General features: G+C 36.0%; 1 protein-coding gene across 1 annotated transcript; it reads right to left on the reverse strand.

Moving 5' to 3' along the window:
* Positions 1-4928: 4928 nt before the first annotated feature.
* On the reverse strand, positions 4929-15753 carry LOC121855605 (midnolin-A-like). Its single transcript, XM_042350653.1, has 5 exons — positions 15698-15753; positions 13907-14782; positions 13287-13659; positions 11782-12078; positions 4929-10767 (listed from the first exon to the last, which is right to left on the reverse strand). The coding sequence occupies exons 1-5, from the start codon at positions 15728-15730 to the stop codon at positions 10487-10489; spliced, it is 1860 nt and encodes a 619-aa protein (XP_042206587.1). The 5' UTR covers positions 15731-15753; the 3' UTR covers positions 4929-10486.
* Between the last annotated feature and the right edge of the window lie 238 nt (positions 15754-15991).

Here is a 15991-nt window from a genome sequence, read left to right on the forward strand (position 1 = left end):
ATCTACTTATCATAGAAAACGGGAAATTTGTATCATAGAAAATGGGAAATATCTACTTTCCGGGAAAGTTGGTTATCTACTTTCCGAAAAGTAGATTATCTACTTTCGAAAGTAGATTATCGACTATTCAAAGTATATTATCGACTTTGGGGAAATATTACCTAATTTTTCAAAGTAGATTATCATAGAAAACGGGAAATTTGTATCACAGAAATGGGAAATATCTACTTTCTGAAAGTTGGTTATCTATTGAAAAGGAAATTTGTATATAGAAAATGGAAATATCTACTTTCCCGAAAAGTAGATTATCTACTTTTCGGGAAAGTAGATTATCGACTATTCGGGGAAGTATATTATCGACTTTTGGGGAAATATTACCTAATTTTTCAAAGTAGATTATCATAGAAAACTGGAAATTTGTTTTCTATGATAAGTAGATAACCAACTTTCCCAGAAAGTAGATATTTCCCATTTTCTATGATACAAATTTCCCGTTTTCTATGATAAGTAGATAACCAACTTTCCCAGAAAGTAGATATTTCCCATTTTCTGAGATACAAATTTCCCGTTTTCTATGATAATCTACTGTGCAAAATTAGGTAATATTTCCCAAAAAGGCGATATTCTACTTCCCTGAAAAGTCGATAATCTACTTTCCCGAAAAGTAGATAATCTACTTTTTGGGAAAGTAGATAACCAACTTTCCCGGAAAGTAGATATTTCCCATTTTCTATGATACAAATTTCCCGTTTTCTATGATAAGTAGATAACCAACTTTCCCAGAAAGTAGATATTTCACATTTTCTGTGATACAAATTTCCCGTTTTCTATGATAATCTACTTTGCAAAATTAGGTAATATTTCCCCAAAAGTCGATAATCTACTTCCCCGAAAAGTCGATAATCTACTTTCCCGAAAAGTAGATAATCTACTTTTTGGGAAAATGAATAATATTTCGGAAAGTAGATATTTCATTTCTCAATGCAAATTTCCCGTTTTCTATGATAAGTAGATAACCAACTTTCCCAGAAAGTACATATTTCCCATTTTCTGTGATACAAATTTCCCGTTTTCTATGATAATCTACTTTGCAAAATTAGGTAATAATTCCCAAAAAGTCGATATTCTACTTCCCTGAAAAGTCGATAATCTACTTTCCCGAAAAGTAGATAATCTACTTTTTGGGAAAGTAGATAACCAACTTTCCCGGAAAGTAGATATTTCCCATTTTCTATGATACAAATTTCCCGTTTTCTATGATAAGTAGATAACCAACTTTCCCAGAAAGTACATATTTCCATTTTCTGTGATACAAATTTCCCGTTTTCTATGATAATCTACTTTGCAAAATTAGGTAATATTTCCCAAAAAGTCGATATTCTACTTCCCTGAAAAGTCGATAATCTACTTTCCCGAAAAGTAGATAATCTACATTTTGGAAAAGTAGATAACCAACTTTCCCAGAAAGTAGATATTTCCCATTTTCTGTGATACAAATTTCCCGTTTTCTATGATAATCTACTTTGCAAAATTAGGTAATATTTCCCCAAAAGTCGATAATCTACTTCCCCGAAAAGTCGATAATCTACTTTCCCGAAAAGTAGATAATCTACTTTTTGGGAAAGTAGATAACCAACTTTCCCGGAGAGTAGATATTTCCCATTTTCTATGATACAAATTTCCCGTTTTCTATGATAAGTAGATAACCAACTTTCCCAGAAAGTACATATTTCCCATTTTCTGTGATACAAATTTCCCGTTTACTATGATAATCTACTTTGCAAAATTAGGTAATAATTCCAAAAAGTCGATATTCTACTTCCCTGAAAAGTCGATAATCTACTTTCCCGAAAAGTAGATAATCTACTTTTTGGGAAAGTAGATAACCAACTTTCCCGGAAAGTAGATATTTCCCATTTTCTATGATACAAATTTCCCGTTTTCTATGATAATCTACTTTTAAAATTGGTAATAATCTACTTCCCCGAAAAGTCGATAACTTTCCCGAAAAGTAGATAATCTACTTTTTGGGAAAGTAGATAACCAACTTTCCCGGAAGTAGATATTTCCCCGTACAAATTTCCCGTTTCGGAAAGTACATATTTCCCAGATACAATTTCCGTTTTCTATGATAATCTTTTCTCGATGAAAAGTCAATTACTTTCCCGAAAGTAGATAACCAACTTTCCCGGAAAGTAGATATTTCCCATTTTCTATGATACAAATTTCCCGTTTTCTATGATAGTAGATAACCAACTTTCCCAGAAAGTACATATTTCCCATTTTCTGTGATACAAATTTCCCGTTTTCTATGATAATCTACTTTGCAAAATTAGGTAATAATTCCCAAAAAGTCGATATTCTACTTCCCTGAAAAGTCGATAATCTACTTTCCCGAAAAGTAGATAATCTACTTTTTGGGAAAGTAGATAACCAACTTTCCCAGAAAGTAGATATTTCCCATTTTCTGTGATACAAATTTCCCGTTTTCTATGATAATCTACTTTGCAAAATTAGGTTATATTTCCCCAAAAGTCGATAATCTACTTCCCCGAAAAGTCGATAATCTACTTTCCGCGAAAAGTAGATAATCTACTTTTTGGGAAAGTAGATAACCAACTTTCCCGGAAAGTAGATATTTCCCATTTTCTATGATACAAATTTCCCGTTTTCTATGATAAGTAGATAACCAACTTTCCCAGAAAGTACATATTTCCCATTTTCTGTGATACAAATTTCCCGTTTTCTATGATAATCTACTTTGCAAAATTAGGTAATATTTCCCAAAAAGTCGATATTCTACTTCCCTGAAAAGTCGATAATCTACTTTCCCGAAAAGTAGATAATCTACTTTTTGGGAAAGTAGATAACCAACTTTCCCAGAAAGTAGATATTTCCCATTTTCTGTGATACAAATTTCCCGTTTTCTATGATAATCTACTTTGCAAAATTAGGTAATATTTCCCCAAAAGTCGATAATCTACTTCCCCGAAAAGTCGATAATCTACTTTCCCGAAAAGTAGATAATCTACTTTTTGGGAAAGTAGATAACCAACTTTCCCGGAAAGTAGATATTTCCCATTTTCTATGATACAAATTTCCCGTTTTCTATGATAAGTAGATAACCAACTTTCCCAGAAAGTACATATTTCCCATTTTCTGTGATACAAATTTCCCGTTTTCTATGATAATCTACTTTGCAAAATTAGGTAATAATTCCCAAAAAGTCGATATTCTACTTCCCTGAAAAGTCGATAATCTACTTTCCCGAAAAGTAGATAATCTACTTTTTGGGAAAGTAGATAACCAACTTTCCCGGAAAGTAGATATTTCCCATTTTCTATGATACAAATTTCCCGTTTTCTATGATAAGTAGATAACCAACTTTCCCAGAAAGTACATATTTCCCATTTTCTGTGATACAAATTTCCCGTTTTCTATGATAATCTACTTTGCAAAATTAGGTAATATTTTCCAAAAAGTCGATATTCTACTTCCCTGAAAAGTCGATAATCTACTTTCCCGAAAAGTAGATAATCTACTTTTTGGGAAAGTAGATAACCAACTTTCCCAGAAAGTAGATATTTCCCATTTTCTGTGATACAAATTTCCCGTTTTCTATGATAATCTACTTTGCAAAATTAGGTAATATTTCCCCAAAAGTCGATAATCTACTTCCCCGAAAAGTCGATAATCTACTTTCCCGAAAAGTAGATAATCTACTTTTTGGGAAAGTAGATAACCAACTTTCCCGGAAAGTAGATATTTCCCATTTTCTATGATACAAATTTCCCGTTTTCTATGATAAGTAGATAACCAACTTTCCCAGAAAGTACATATTTCCCATTTTCTGTGATACAAATTTCCCGTTTTCTATGATAATCTACTTTGCAAAATTAGGTAATAATTCCCAAAAAGTCGATATTCTACTTCCCTGAAAAGTCGATAATCTACTTTCCCGAAAAGTAGATAATCTACTTTTTGGGAAAGTAGATAACCAACTTTCCCGGAAAGTAGATATTTCCCATTTTCTATGATACAAATTTCCCGTTTTCTATGATAAGTAGATAACCAACTTTCCCAGAAAGTACATATTTCCCATTTTCTGTGATACAAATTTCCCGTTTTCTATGATAATCTACTTTGCAAAATTAGGTAATATTTCCCAAAAAGTCGATATTCTACTTCCCTGAAAAGTCGATAATCTACTTTCCCGAAAAGTAGATAATCTACTTTTTGGGAAAGTAGATAACCAACTTTCCCAGAAAGTAGATATTTCCCATTTTCTGTGATACAAATTTCCCGTTTTCTATGATAAGTAGATAACCAACTTTCCCAGAAAGTACACATTTCCCATTTTCTGTGAAACAAATTTCCTGTTTTCTATGATAATCTACTTTGCAAAATTAGGTAATAATTCCCAAAAAGTCGATATTCTACTTCCCCAAAAAGTCGATAATCTACTTTCCCGAAAAGTAGATAACCAACTTTCCCGGAAAGTAGATATTTCCCATTTTCTATGATACAAATTTCTCGTTTTCTATGATAAGTAGATAACCAACTTTCCCAGAAAGTATATATTTCCCATTTTCTGTGATACAAATTTCCCATTTTCTATTAAAATTTACTTTGGAAAATTAGGTAATATTTCCACAGAAAATGGGAAATATATACTTTCCGGGCAAGTTACTTAACATAGGTAATATGTACGACACCACGACCAAGAAAGATACTCTTGGTGGTTGATTTTGCTGCTTAGCACTGTTGTTATGGTATGTATTTGATCTTAATAGTCAAGCCATTACATACTGTATTCGGATAAATATGCGTAAATCAATTCCATCCCATGTTCATAGGATTTTAACATTACATCCTAAAAGTCATGTAGTTATAGTTTATTAAACAGAAGGTTTAATGATAAAATACAATTTCAACATACTGATTTATTAACGTGAAGAACAGACATGGGAATCTACACACCTTTCAAAATACAACATAATATCAGCCATACCGCTTTGAACCAAGGAAAAAATCTTAATGCTAATGATACAGACAAAGTATTTATGTGACGTAAATGTCTGTTGCCAGCAATTCAATACTTCATTTGCCTGTACGAGATGTGATCAACAATAACATATCTTGCAGAGTGTTTCAGACAAGGTCTCTCTCTTCCATGGTTTTGTATAATATCCTGAGCCCAACACAAAGCTTTGCTTGGGAGTTTATTAATCACTGATTACTATTTTTCTCTAGTATAGCAAGAACAGCATCTAAAGATGTTAGAAACAAAAGTAAACAAGGTTAAAACCTGAGAAATTTCTCAGTAAAAGTCAACCTTGTATACTTTTATATAATGCTGGTTAATTATATACTTCATAATATGAACATCAAACTAGAAGTGCATGCAATGTATTTGGGAATTTGCCTGAAACACTACATTACTACACATTTCAGTGGCATCATTCCCTATATACATGCTAGATGTACATTATTAATATTATTCATTTCCAACTAAAGCCTCAAGCTCTCTAACAGTTAATTATAGTGCTGCACCTGATTCAAATACACAGCACTCAAATCTAATAAGATTAATATTAAAGGTAATATTCAGCGACAAAATGAAAATTATTGGACAAACCCACGAAAATGTCCTAACTTGGACACTGACATTGGTGCTTCAGTACAAATAACTTCTATTTCTCAGTCGCTAAACCTCACCATCGTGTTTATTAATGTACAACAAGGACGAATCAACAAGGGAAACAACACCTGACATAAAAAGAAGGGGATGGGAGAGTGTGGCTCACTGGTAAACCTGTTGAGGCTTTAAGTAAGAAAATTGAACTTGTAAGAGCTTGTCACAGCTGCCCCATCTCTCCACAACCTCTTCAACTCTGCACACTTCAGGTGGGACTTGAAGTCAATATAAAAGAGAAAGCAATTTCTTTACGACATCAAGTGAGATTTCTGAAGGTTGATTGGAAGACAGCGACATGGTCCTCCATTCTTTAAAATATAAATTCCACACTACCTTGCATAAATACCTTGGATCTGAATGAAATTAGGAGGACCCCCATGCCTTCTGCCAAACAATCCATTAGAACACTCATGCTATGTCTGATGAATAGTGACAAGAGCAATAGTTACAGACAGTAAGGTTCTTCCCTGCTTTAAATGTTGAGATCCATGAGAAATATTCTACTATACTGCATTTAACAACAGCAAAAATCTGGTTACCAGTATTGCTAGCTTGATTCATTAGCTACCTGACTTTTTTTATGTAAATAATATGCATTTCTGAATTACACAGAGTGTTTCATCTGAGGAACAGGAAAAAAAACAAAAAATCTGTTGGTCCTCCTCTCATACCCGCATAGTGTAGACTGAGAAATGTGCTTATAATGTTCTACATTTTCCTGTGTTATAAACAAACTTTCCATAAACTACCACATTAATCAAATTACCTAAAATGATGGTAAGTTGCACATACACCAGCTAGTAATTATTTACCATATATTGAAAAACCAACACCCAATTTTAACATATAAGGAGAAGCAAAACACAGGAGAATGAGCAATAAGAAGAAATCCCTGAGAAGTATTGCAAAAGTATCGTAGAAGATCGGTGCCCTTGACTCATCGTTACTCAAGGTTTTTAATTTTTTTTTTCGTTTTTAGTCTGCACCTTAAACATTTAATATATTTTTTGTTAAATATCTCATTAAAGAGTTGATTATGGTGTTTGTTACAGTCACTAAATATATGCCTTGGTGACTATCTCAATGAGGATTTATTTCCAATCACATTGTCATTAATATGTAATTATAGTTTACCATAAACTCAAATACAATGAGATGAACATAAATAACAAACTCAAACATTGACAGACAAGGCAAATACTCAGGACATGACACACACCAACTATGAGCAGTGACAGTACTTCAAAAATGCATCTACATCCAACAATATAGAATATCACCATTGCTTACTGTCTGTAACTGTAGCTATTATATTGCATTTTAACTTAACCTGATGGTGTAGAACAGCTTTTTTTATGTTTATCACTTACCAAATGTAATGTGGAGATAAGATACTGAGCCATATGAGGTACCACAGCTTGATCCTAAGCCTGTGAAGTTCAACACAAGGGGGAAACAATACCATCATGTTGATGGCTGAGTCCCAACACCAGCTCACTCCTACATCATATCTCAAATCAGATGGTAACTGCAGCAAACATCTTGACTAATATAGTCAATAAGAAGACAAAGCTTACTGCTTTATGTGACAGATTAAAGTCAATCCTGGAATTCAGCCTCAAGACTCCAAGCCACTGATCATTTACCAATTAACAATAAAATGGTTTGCCCAATGACAGATGTAACATCTTTAATTGAAATGCCCTAATTATGCAAAATTACCCTTAAAAATCAACAAGGTAATTTACAAAGTGACAATGTGCTAAATTAACGGTGAAAACAGAGGAATATATAGTCTCCTTAAAACAATGAAAAATTAAAATAAATTTCGTTCCAACATAGTGAACAGAAATAAAAACTTAGCTAATAGCCCTACTTAACAATATCCTAACACTTTATTTCTTAAAACTCTCAGTAAATCTTCATAATTATAATAGAAAATCCAATGAAGAAAACAGATCCTGGACTTAGGACACCACTCTAATAAGTATCCGGTTCAGTAGTAATTAGTAAGCAGATGAAATTAAGTGATGCCACCCAATTCTAGACAGTCAAGTTTGAGGCGATCTACATGATGACCAGTGGTGATTGATACACTGAAGTTACCTAATACATTATGTTATATTTCAAAACTGTTGGTTCAAGTTCAGAACATATTAAATCATTAGTGTTATTATTTAAATTAATCAATATTTCTAGCATGAATCACTGGTAATAAGTGATAAGAAATTCATAGCTCACATGAAGGACCAACAAGTAATTCCGAAGAGCCTCAGTGACTACCTAGAATGGGTAAAGACAAACATGGAAGTCTCAACCTAGATAATATAGAACTGCCAACTCCAACAAGACACTGTTGTACCGGTATATGAATCACCTTGGTTCAGTCCTCCCCCAGTGAAAATGAAAAAAGAGGCTGAAAACAAGAACATTGTTGAGTGTCCATCTATCTAATATCACAATGCAGACAACTGTCCAGTTTGATTCAGTGACTGTAACAGTAAATTTATGAGTCATCACAACTGGGGTTGAAATTTTAATAAAGCATGACAGGGAATATGAAGTGCATAAATAGTACCAAGTAATTACAGCTACTGTTACAGTCAGATTTTAGTCATAAACTTACAAAATTTTAATATGGGTCATTCTGAGTCACCCAAAACTCTTTTATATTATCAAAACTTCAAAATCATCCAAAATATTGGATGTATGATCTACCACTACAAATACTTGAAAAATAGTCCATAATACATGTAAGTTTGTAACTACAATTAGACTCGGCTCACTCAAGTGAAGATGTGAGAACTATGAATTGGTTTCATCATAATTAACGTATGCAATGGGAAATATCAGCAATGAAGACAATTTGAAAACAAATTAATAACAGTATACTTGTCTTCCTGATCAGAATTAAATACCAAAACATCCTAATAAGCGTACAGTGAGGAGTGTTATGTTTTGATTAAATCTTGATGAAGGAACATTTATAATATTCCATTTATTATGAACTACTGAAAAACAAGTGATGGGGAAAGTCAATGTATTTATTGCCTGAGAGTAAATTCATATCTTGCCCAAATATTTCATACAAATTCGGTTATTTCCTATATTTCACCGCCTTTTTCTGTGTGTGTGTGGGTGTGAAATAACATCATGGTTATTTCTGTGTAGAGTACCTGTATTTCTAATGATTGTAAAGCATGGAGAGGTTCCTTCATTTTGGCTATCCACCAAAAGAAATTAAGGAACACTCACTGAAACAAAGTAAATTATAAAGTAGCCGAGGAATTATCAAAGTTCTCACACCTTCACCTTGTAAACACAGTTGGCATGATCTGAGTTTTTTTTTCCTCGTCACACTCTTCCTCACTACAGCCATTTTTGTATTCTCCAAAACCACATGAGCATGGACCAGCATTCTTGTTTGTTGGTATACCATCAGTAGTAAGTAGAGTTAGTTTCTAAACAATCAACGTTACAGATGATTGCTTCACACTTTCGTCTACTGTTCAGGGGCCTAAGAGCAAGGGGCCTAGACTTTAACATTCACTAAACAATTTTTTTTCTATGGAGACGCCTTTGCATCTTTCAAGGCTTATAAAGTGTTATTTACAGCATTGGTGGCGCATACAAGAAGGTAAACCCGCACTGGATACAAGTATCACGTCAACACAGACAATATAAGCATCGTCATCTCCATAGCTAGTGGCTTGGGTGATTCAAAATTTCTCAGAAGCTGAAGTCAATAATTACACAAAAGTGAGTTCAACCACATCTACACGTAACTATGGCAATTGTATCTATGGCGCTATAACAGCCGAGGTGACATCCTGAATTATAACAGCATATTGTATATATAACATTAGAATAGGGATAATATGATCTGCTTGTATTAAAAGAAATAGCGATTGGTTTTATGACGAGGTAGATTCAGCCGTTCTCAGATGATGTAATACCTTCCTAATATAGCCTGAATTGTTGTCCGTTTAAGAATGGTGTCTTACTGGAGTCATAAAATACTCAAGCATTAAACCATACTTATGGACTGTGGGTCTAGAGTCAAATGATTAAAAACTTATGTAACCAGAAAACTGCAGCCAGAGTGACCATACCAGTTTTAAGTTGGAATAAAAATTAATCATCACTTCTAGACCCTAGAATCACTTGAGACTCACAAGGCCACCTGATACATATCCTGAATTCCATACTGCAATTCTGTGTACTGTGTCCCTGCTAAGCCACAAGCATGTTCCCAGGGTAAGCCTCGGGGGTGTTCTACTGCCGAGAAAAAAGCTATTTGAACAGATCCTATACAAACTGCTCATTATCAGTTCTAAATCTGGTTTCCTACCAGTTGCTTGCTCTAACCAACTATTAATCTGCTGTAAGAAACTTCTTTTAGAACATTAAATGTTAATCTTAGAATCTGCTTCAACTGTATGTGTTCTCGTGTAAATTCCCTCATAAACAAATTGGCCTGTCACACTGTCACCTTTTCCAACTGTGGAAGCACATCATCAATCAATGCTCTGTGCAGCAAGTTACTTGCAACACATTCAACCCTAAATCACAGACAAAACACTTTGCATTCCCTATTAACCTGCCAAGTGACAAGCCTTGCAGTAATAAAGACTTGATGACCTTGGCTATACAAGTAACCTTGGGTTACAGGCAGTTGTGCAAAGGTACACTCATCATTTACCACTAAAACCACTATAACGCGGTGAGTTTAGCATGGCAAATCCTCCCTACGCACTACCCTAACATCCTTCTAGTGGTGGGCCAGCATTAAGCCACAACAGTCTCTGAGTTGAGCTCACACAGGGTAGTGGGATCTGTGCCATCTGGTTTACTACCATCTACATCCATGGCTTGAGTAGCACTTGTTGCTGTGCTACTGGTGGCGACAACAGTCGGAACACTGGTGTCAGTGGCCCATGATGCTGCAGTGTGGGGGTAGGGGCGGGTACGGGCATCACGGCGAGCCTTGCGCCGAGCCCGTCTCTGCTCCATTATTAGTCTTAACTGTTCCACTTTCGTGCGCATTGCTTGGTTCTCATCACCAGAATCTGCAATAATTTAGATAATTACATAAGTTGTTCTTTCCACATCACACATACATTAAAATATTATAATGTCATTTGTATGTTTAAGGTCATCAGTACTATTAACTTAAGGCAAGGGATAAAGGATGCCTTAGGATTCACAGATGATAATTTATGGTAGTTAAATAAATCCAAGGTAATAAATATGTCTCCCCAATACTCTGCCTTTTCACTAAAACCAATACAATACATCAGCTTCCAGCAAGCGTACAGTACACTTTACTGCCTCAAGGTAAAACTTGTTACACAAATGCACGTCAAATGGGTTCACGTCCTAACAGGCCCTAATCTAATTAACTACAGTATAATTAAGGCACATTATAACATCTCCAGTGCTAATTGTAAGGTTGACAATTTTTAATGGAAAGCCCAAGTAGTCAGTCAACATGCCATAATTTTTTTCTTTAAGTATTGACAAAGTTTTGGTTCTACTGTGATACACACAAAAGATACGAGGAAATAGTAACCACCAAACATGATATTCAACTAGAGTACTTGTATTAATATTGTGTACTTTACTGGAGTGATCTGTGGGATACAGAACTGTATCAACATTGCATACAAGCTCTCTATCCCCTTTCCTTTACACCAGATTGTAAAGTACAGTAAATACCATAAGTAGTTTAGTAAGAGGTTGATGAAAAAGGATTAAATAAACCAAAAAGAAAGGACACATGAAATTTAGTTGATTAAAACCAAAAGGAAAAGGTTTATAAACATATAAGTGGATAATGGAACCAAAGGGAAAGTTTTTTAGAAAATCAATGTGAATGGGGTATATCAACATAGGAACCTGGGTTTGACACTATTAAATTTTAAGTCAGTTTTAAGAACTTGTTTTATAGTTTTATCTAACAAAAACATTTAATATTTTACCACAACTGGCAGATCAAAAGTACATGAGATACAATACGTGGCCATTGTTAGGTTCCACCACATCAAGTAAACAAAACAGCATATTTTTGTGTATTACTGTACCTTGTTCGGCAGTTTGTGCATTATCAGCAGATTTCCCGCCACCTGAATACGTCACAGAATCGTGTGACTGCAAGCCACTGGTGGAGGCGCCTCCCATCTGCTGTGTTCCCCGCCTGATGCTCCCACTACTACTCTTGTTGCGACTAGTGGTAGGAGTCGAGGTACTGAGGGAGATGTTGGTAGAGTGTCGACGATATTGGGGAGTGGCACATAAGAGGTCGTTAAGGATATGGATGATGGTGGAAATGTCCCGTTTTGGCCGTCCCTGCCTGTCCTGTAGTGCTGGGTTCAGTGTACCTGCAAGAAAACAAGATTTAATTAATTGAAATCAAAGAGTTCTAATACTGAACTGAATTCCATACCAATGTGCTTGAATGTTTGCCTTAAACTACAAGTAATATTTTTTCATTACCTTAAATTTCATATTGACATATAAGGGGTCATAGACGTATCAACAAAGGGTGTTTCTCACTATAGGCGCTGTAGCCACTTTATAGTTATATTCTACACAACAACAAAAAGTTTTCTTAGCCATTCATGTTTTTTTCCCTTACAGGTCTAACCTCTTAAGACCTAAATTTAAAACAGTTATAAAACCTCATTAGTGTTTTTAAAATACAGTAATTGTTTGTGGATATCTTTCTAGGCAGGAGCCACAGACTTCGTTTTTGTAACTAAATGTTTATTCCAGTTTAAGTGGTCATCAACACAGACACTAGGAATTTATGACGTCTGATACTCTGAGAAGGCATAATGGTGACATAACAGTCTCGGTATTTTGCAATGCTTGGGACTAAGACTTAAGACCGCAGTACAGTACAATTATACAGTACAGGTAGTGTAATATAGTACTGTACATAGGAGGTGGATCACTCGGGTAACTTATTGTTGTGACTGTGATATAAAGCTCGTGACCGACTTTCTTAGCAGTTCGACTGTTAAAGGGAAAATCAGTTTGGTTCAAGTATGGTTCAATTTTTACCTCGACTGTATAGTTGTATTTCATCTCACATACATAGGCATCTGTGGTCTAGGATTAGTGCCGGATTTAGGAGTGTTCAGAGTGTGTGGCCAAACAGGTCTATTTTTACCTGTACATGCACTGTACATGTATTATGTCGTTGCACAGCCTGGGGTGAGTTTTCTTTGCTATGAATAAACACTTTCATAACTTAATGGTTTGTGGGTCTGTTACTAAAATTAAGTAGTGTGGGACTTAGGGTACCCACACATCTCAGCTGCAAAGGGCCTCCACAGGCCTAAATCTGGCACTGTCTAGGATGGCAAACCTTAATAAATTACTGACTATCAAAATATACAGCAAGTATATTTCTATGCCATCAGTACAGTACTGTATTCTGAAGAGTGAAATACCTAGACTACAGTATTGATCACACTAAAATAATTAGAAAATACATTTTAAGTGTTAGTATGAAAGTACTGTAGTATAAAAGTTATATGTAAACTATTCTACACATTGTATCAAGATCTACATAAATTGTTACCTGAGAAAGTGCCTGAGTAAACCCCCTTGCCATGGTGGTGCATACTCTCAATTATGGCTCCCTGCTTCTTAATGCCACCAATGCCACTACCACTGTTGCTGCTACTTGAACTGCTGCTGCTGCTGTTGCTGCTGTTGTTGCTGCTGCTGCTGCTGCTGCTGCTGCTGCTGCTGCTGCTGTTGTTGCTGCTGCTGCTATTGCTGCTGCTGCTGTTGCTGGTGCTACTGCTGCTGCTACATCCACTGCCACTGATGTTGCTGCCACTACTGCTGTTGCTGCTGTTGTTACTATTACTAGTGCTACTGCTGCTATTACTGTTACCACCCATTGAGCCAAGGGATGTTGCAGCCACCTCATGAGGGGTAAGAGTTTCCTGAAAAGAAGTTCTCTTATTAGTAAAATTAAAACAAACTTTGGTTCACTGTAATTAATAGTATCACACATGGCAGTACCAGAGCATCTAATATGTGCAGCACACAGAAATATTGACTTCAAAGAATAATTCAAGTTAAACATATGACATAACACTGAACTCCACCTACAGAAGTAAGATTTTACAAAGTGAAATAAGAATTTGAATTCAAAGCTGACTGAAAGGAAAACATCACTTCTCATCTCACCTCCTTCTGCTCTGGCTTTGATGTTAGGACTTCAGAAGAGAGCTGCTTTAGTGTCTGAGTTAAGTTACGAGAAGCCTCAGCTAGTGCCTTGGTATCTAAGGAGGCCCTGGGATCAGTTTCTTCACCCCTGTGTGGACACCCTCTGACAGGAAGGTCCCCATCTAATCCAAGACCAGACGGTGAACTGGTGTTTGACCCACTTGAGGAGGAGGAGGAGGGGCTGTTAGGAGTGGAAGGGGAACCTGGTGTTGGCCGGTGATGATGGTGATGGTAATGTGGGGGAGTGGTTAGGTATGGGGGTGGAGGGGATGACGGAGATCCACAGCCCATACTATGGTGATGATAATGGTGATGATGTGAAAGATTGTGTTGGTGGTGAAGTGTTGCTGATGCAGAAGATGAAGGGGAAGAAGACGAGGAAGATGAAGACGACGGAGAAGATGGAGAATTGGCCCTAGATGTGTTGGGGGCTGCGGAAGTAGTCTGACTAGGGTTGATGGTCACAGAGGCTGGGATTGAGGACTGGTTGGACATATGGGATGTGTGCACAGGAGAATAACCTGAACAGGTAGCGTGAGGAGTGTAAGGTGGAGTTAGTGGATGCGTGGACGTCCGTGCAGATCCTCCGTGGTCGTGGCTATGTGAGTGTGTATGAGCATGTGCGTGGGTGTGGCTGTGAGTGTGGGTATGTGAATGAGTGTGTGCATGATTGTGTGTGTGGGCATGGGTGTGGGCATGGCTGTGTGTAGGTTGGAGTCGGGTCTTCCTTGAGCCACCGGGCGACACTGTGGACAGCTGGAGTTGAATGAGCATCATGTGATCTCCAAGACGCATGGTCAGATTTAATGGAGCCTTGCCTGTGAGGAAGTCATTCACCTGAAAGCAACATACAAATAAATTACTACATTAACTGCACAATGAATAAATCACTAAATATCCTATAAATAAGGCCGTATGACCAATATTTCGAAATACAAGTACAATTTGCTTGAGGAAGGAGGAACGTTAGAATGTATCAAACCTTCATGCAGTAACAACAAGCAAATCAAAAGTCTTGACATTAATTCCTAAACAGAGAACATTAAGCAGTAATTATCCCATATGATTTTAATTATATTTTCTTTTTACTTAACTCCGTGACTATGATGACTGAAGCAAGTTAGTACAGTAGCTAAAACAACTATCTGTGCATGTGACTAGTGACAGCCCTCATATACCAATATTTATCACCCATGGTCTCATATTATTTCCTACAAAGTATGCACAGATAGTTGTTTTAGCTACTGTACATATGACTCTTAACATCATCAAGAGAGATAATACTGTACAGAATAATAAACACTTAAAAAATAACCCAACAGTAGCCATAGACTGTACAATGTTTGGTTGTTTTTGACTGCATGTTCATTCCAAGGTGAAACTCGTATTAAAGGAAATTGTTAATAGTTTGTGAGATTTGGCAAGTTCAAGATGACAATACTGTACAATAATACTCTATCATTCCCTCCACCAGGAAAGCTTATGATGTTAATTCAGCTTCATGATGCTGATTTCTTCAATATAAAACAAACTGGAATTTTTTTAAAGCTTAACGTGAATAAATTTACCACAAAGTTTAGTCAATAAATTCTTGCCATTACCCTTCTGCAATTTTTAAACAGTGAGCATCGTGACAGGTGTGTAGGCATCATGACAGGTGTGTGGGTGTCATGACAGGTGTGTGGGTGTCATGACAGGTGTGTGGGTGTCATGACAGGTGTGTGGGTGTCATGACAGGTATGAACTACTCACCTGACCATCATTGAGACTCTCCAGAGCCTGCATGACACTCTGCTCCGGCCGCTGCGTCTGTAAAAAAAAAAAAAAAAGTACACCGTTAATTAAAAACACTAAATATCAACATTCAGAAATAAAATCCAATTTAAACATCACACAGGTACAGAATCTAGTGAGAAATACAAAATAACATCACATAGGTACAGAATATCTTGTGAAATACAACTAAACATCACATAGGTACAGACTCTAGTGAGAAATACAAAATAAAACATCACACAGGTACAGAATCTAGTGAGAAATACAAAA

This window comes from Homarus americanus, unplaced genomic scaffold (genome assembly GCF_018991925.1).
Source record: "Homarus americanus isolate GMGI-L3 unplaced genomic scaffold, GMGI_Hamer_2.0 scaffold48090, whole genome shotgun sequence".
Taxonomy (NCBI): domain Eukaryota; kingdom Metazoa; phylum Arthropoda; class Malacostraca; order Decapoda; family Nephropidae; genus Homarus; species Homarus americanus.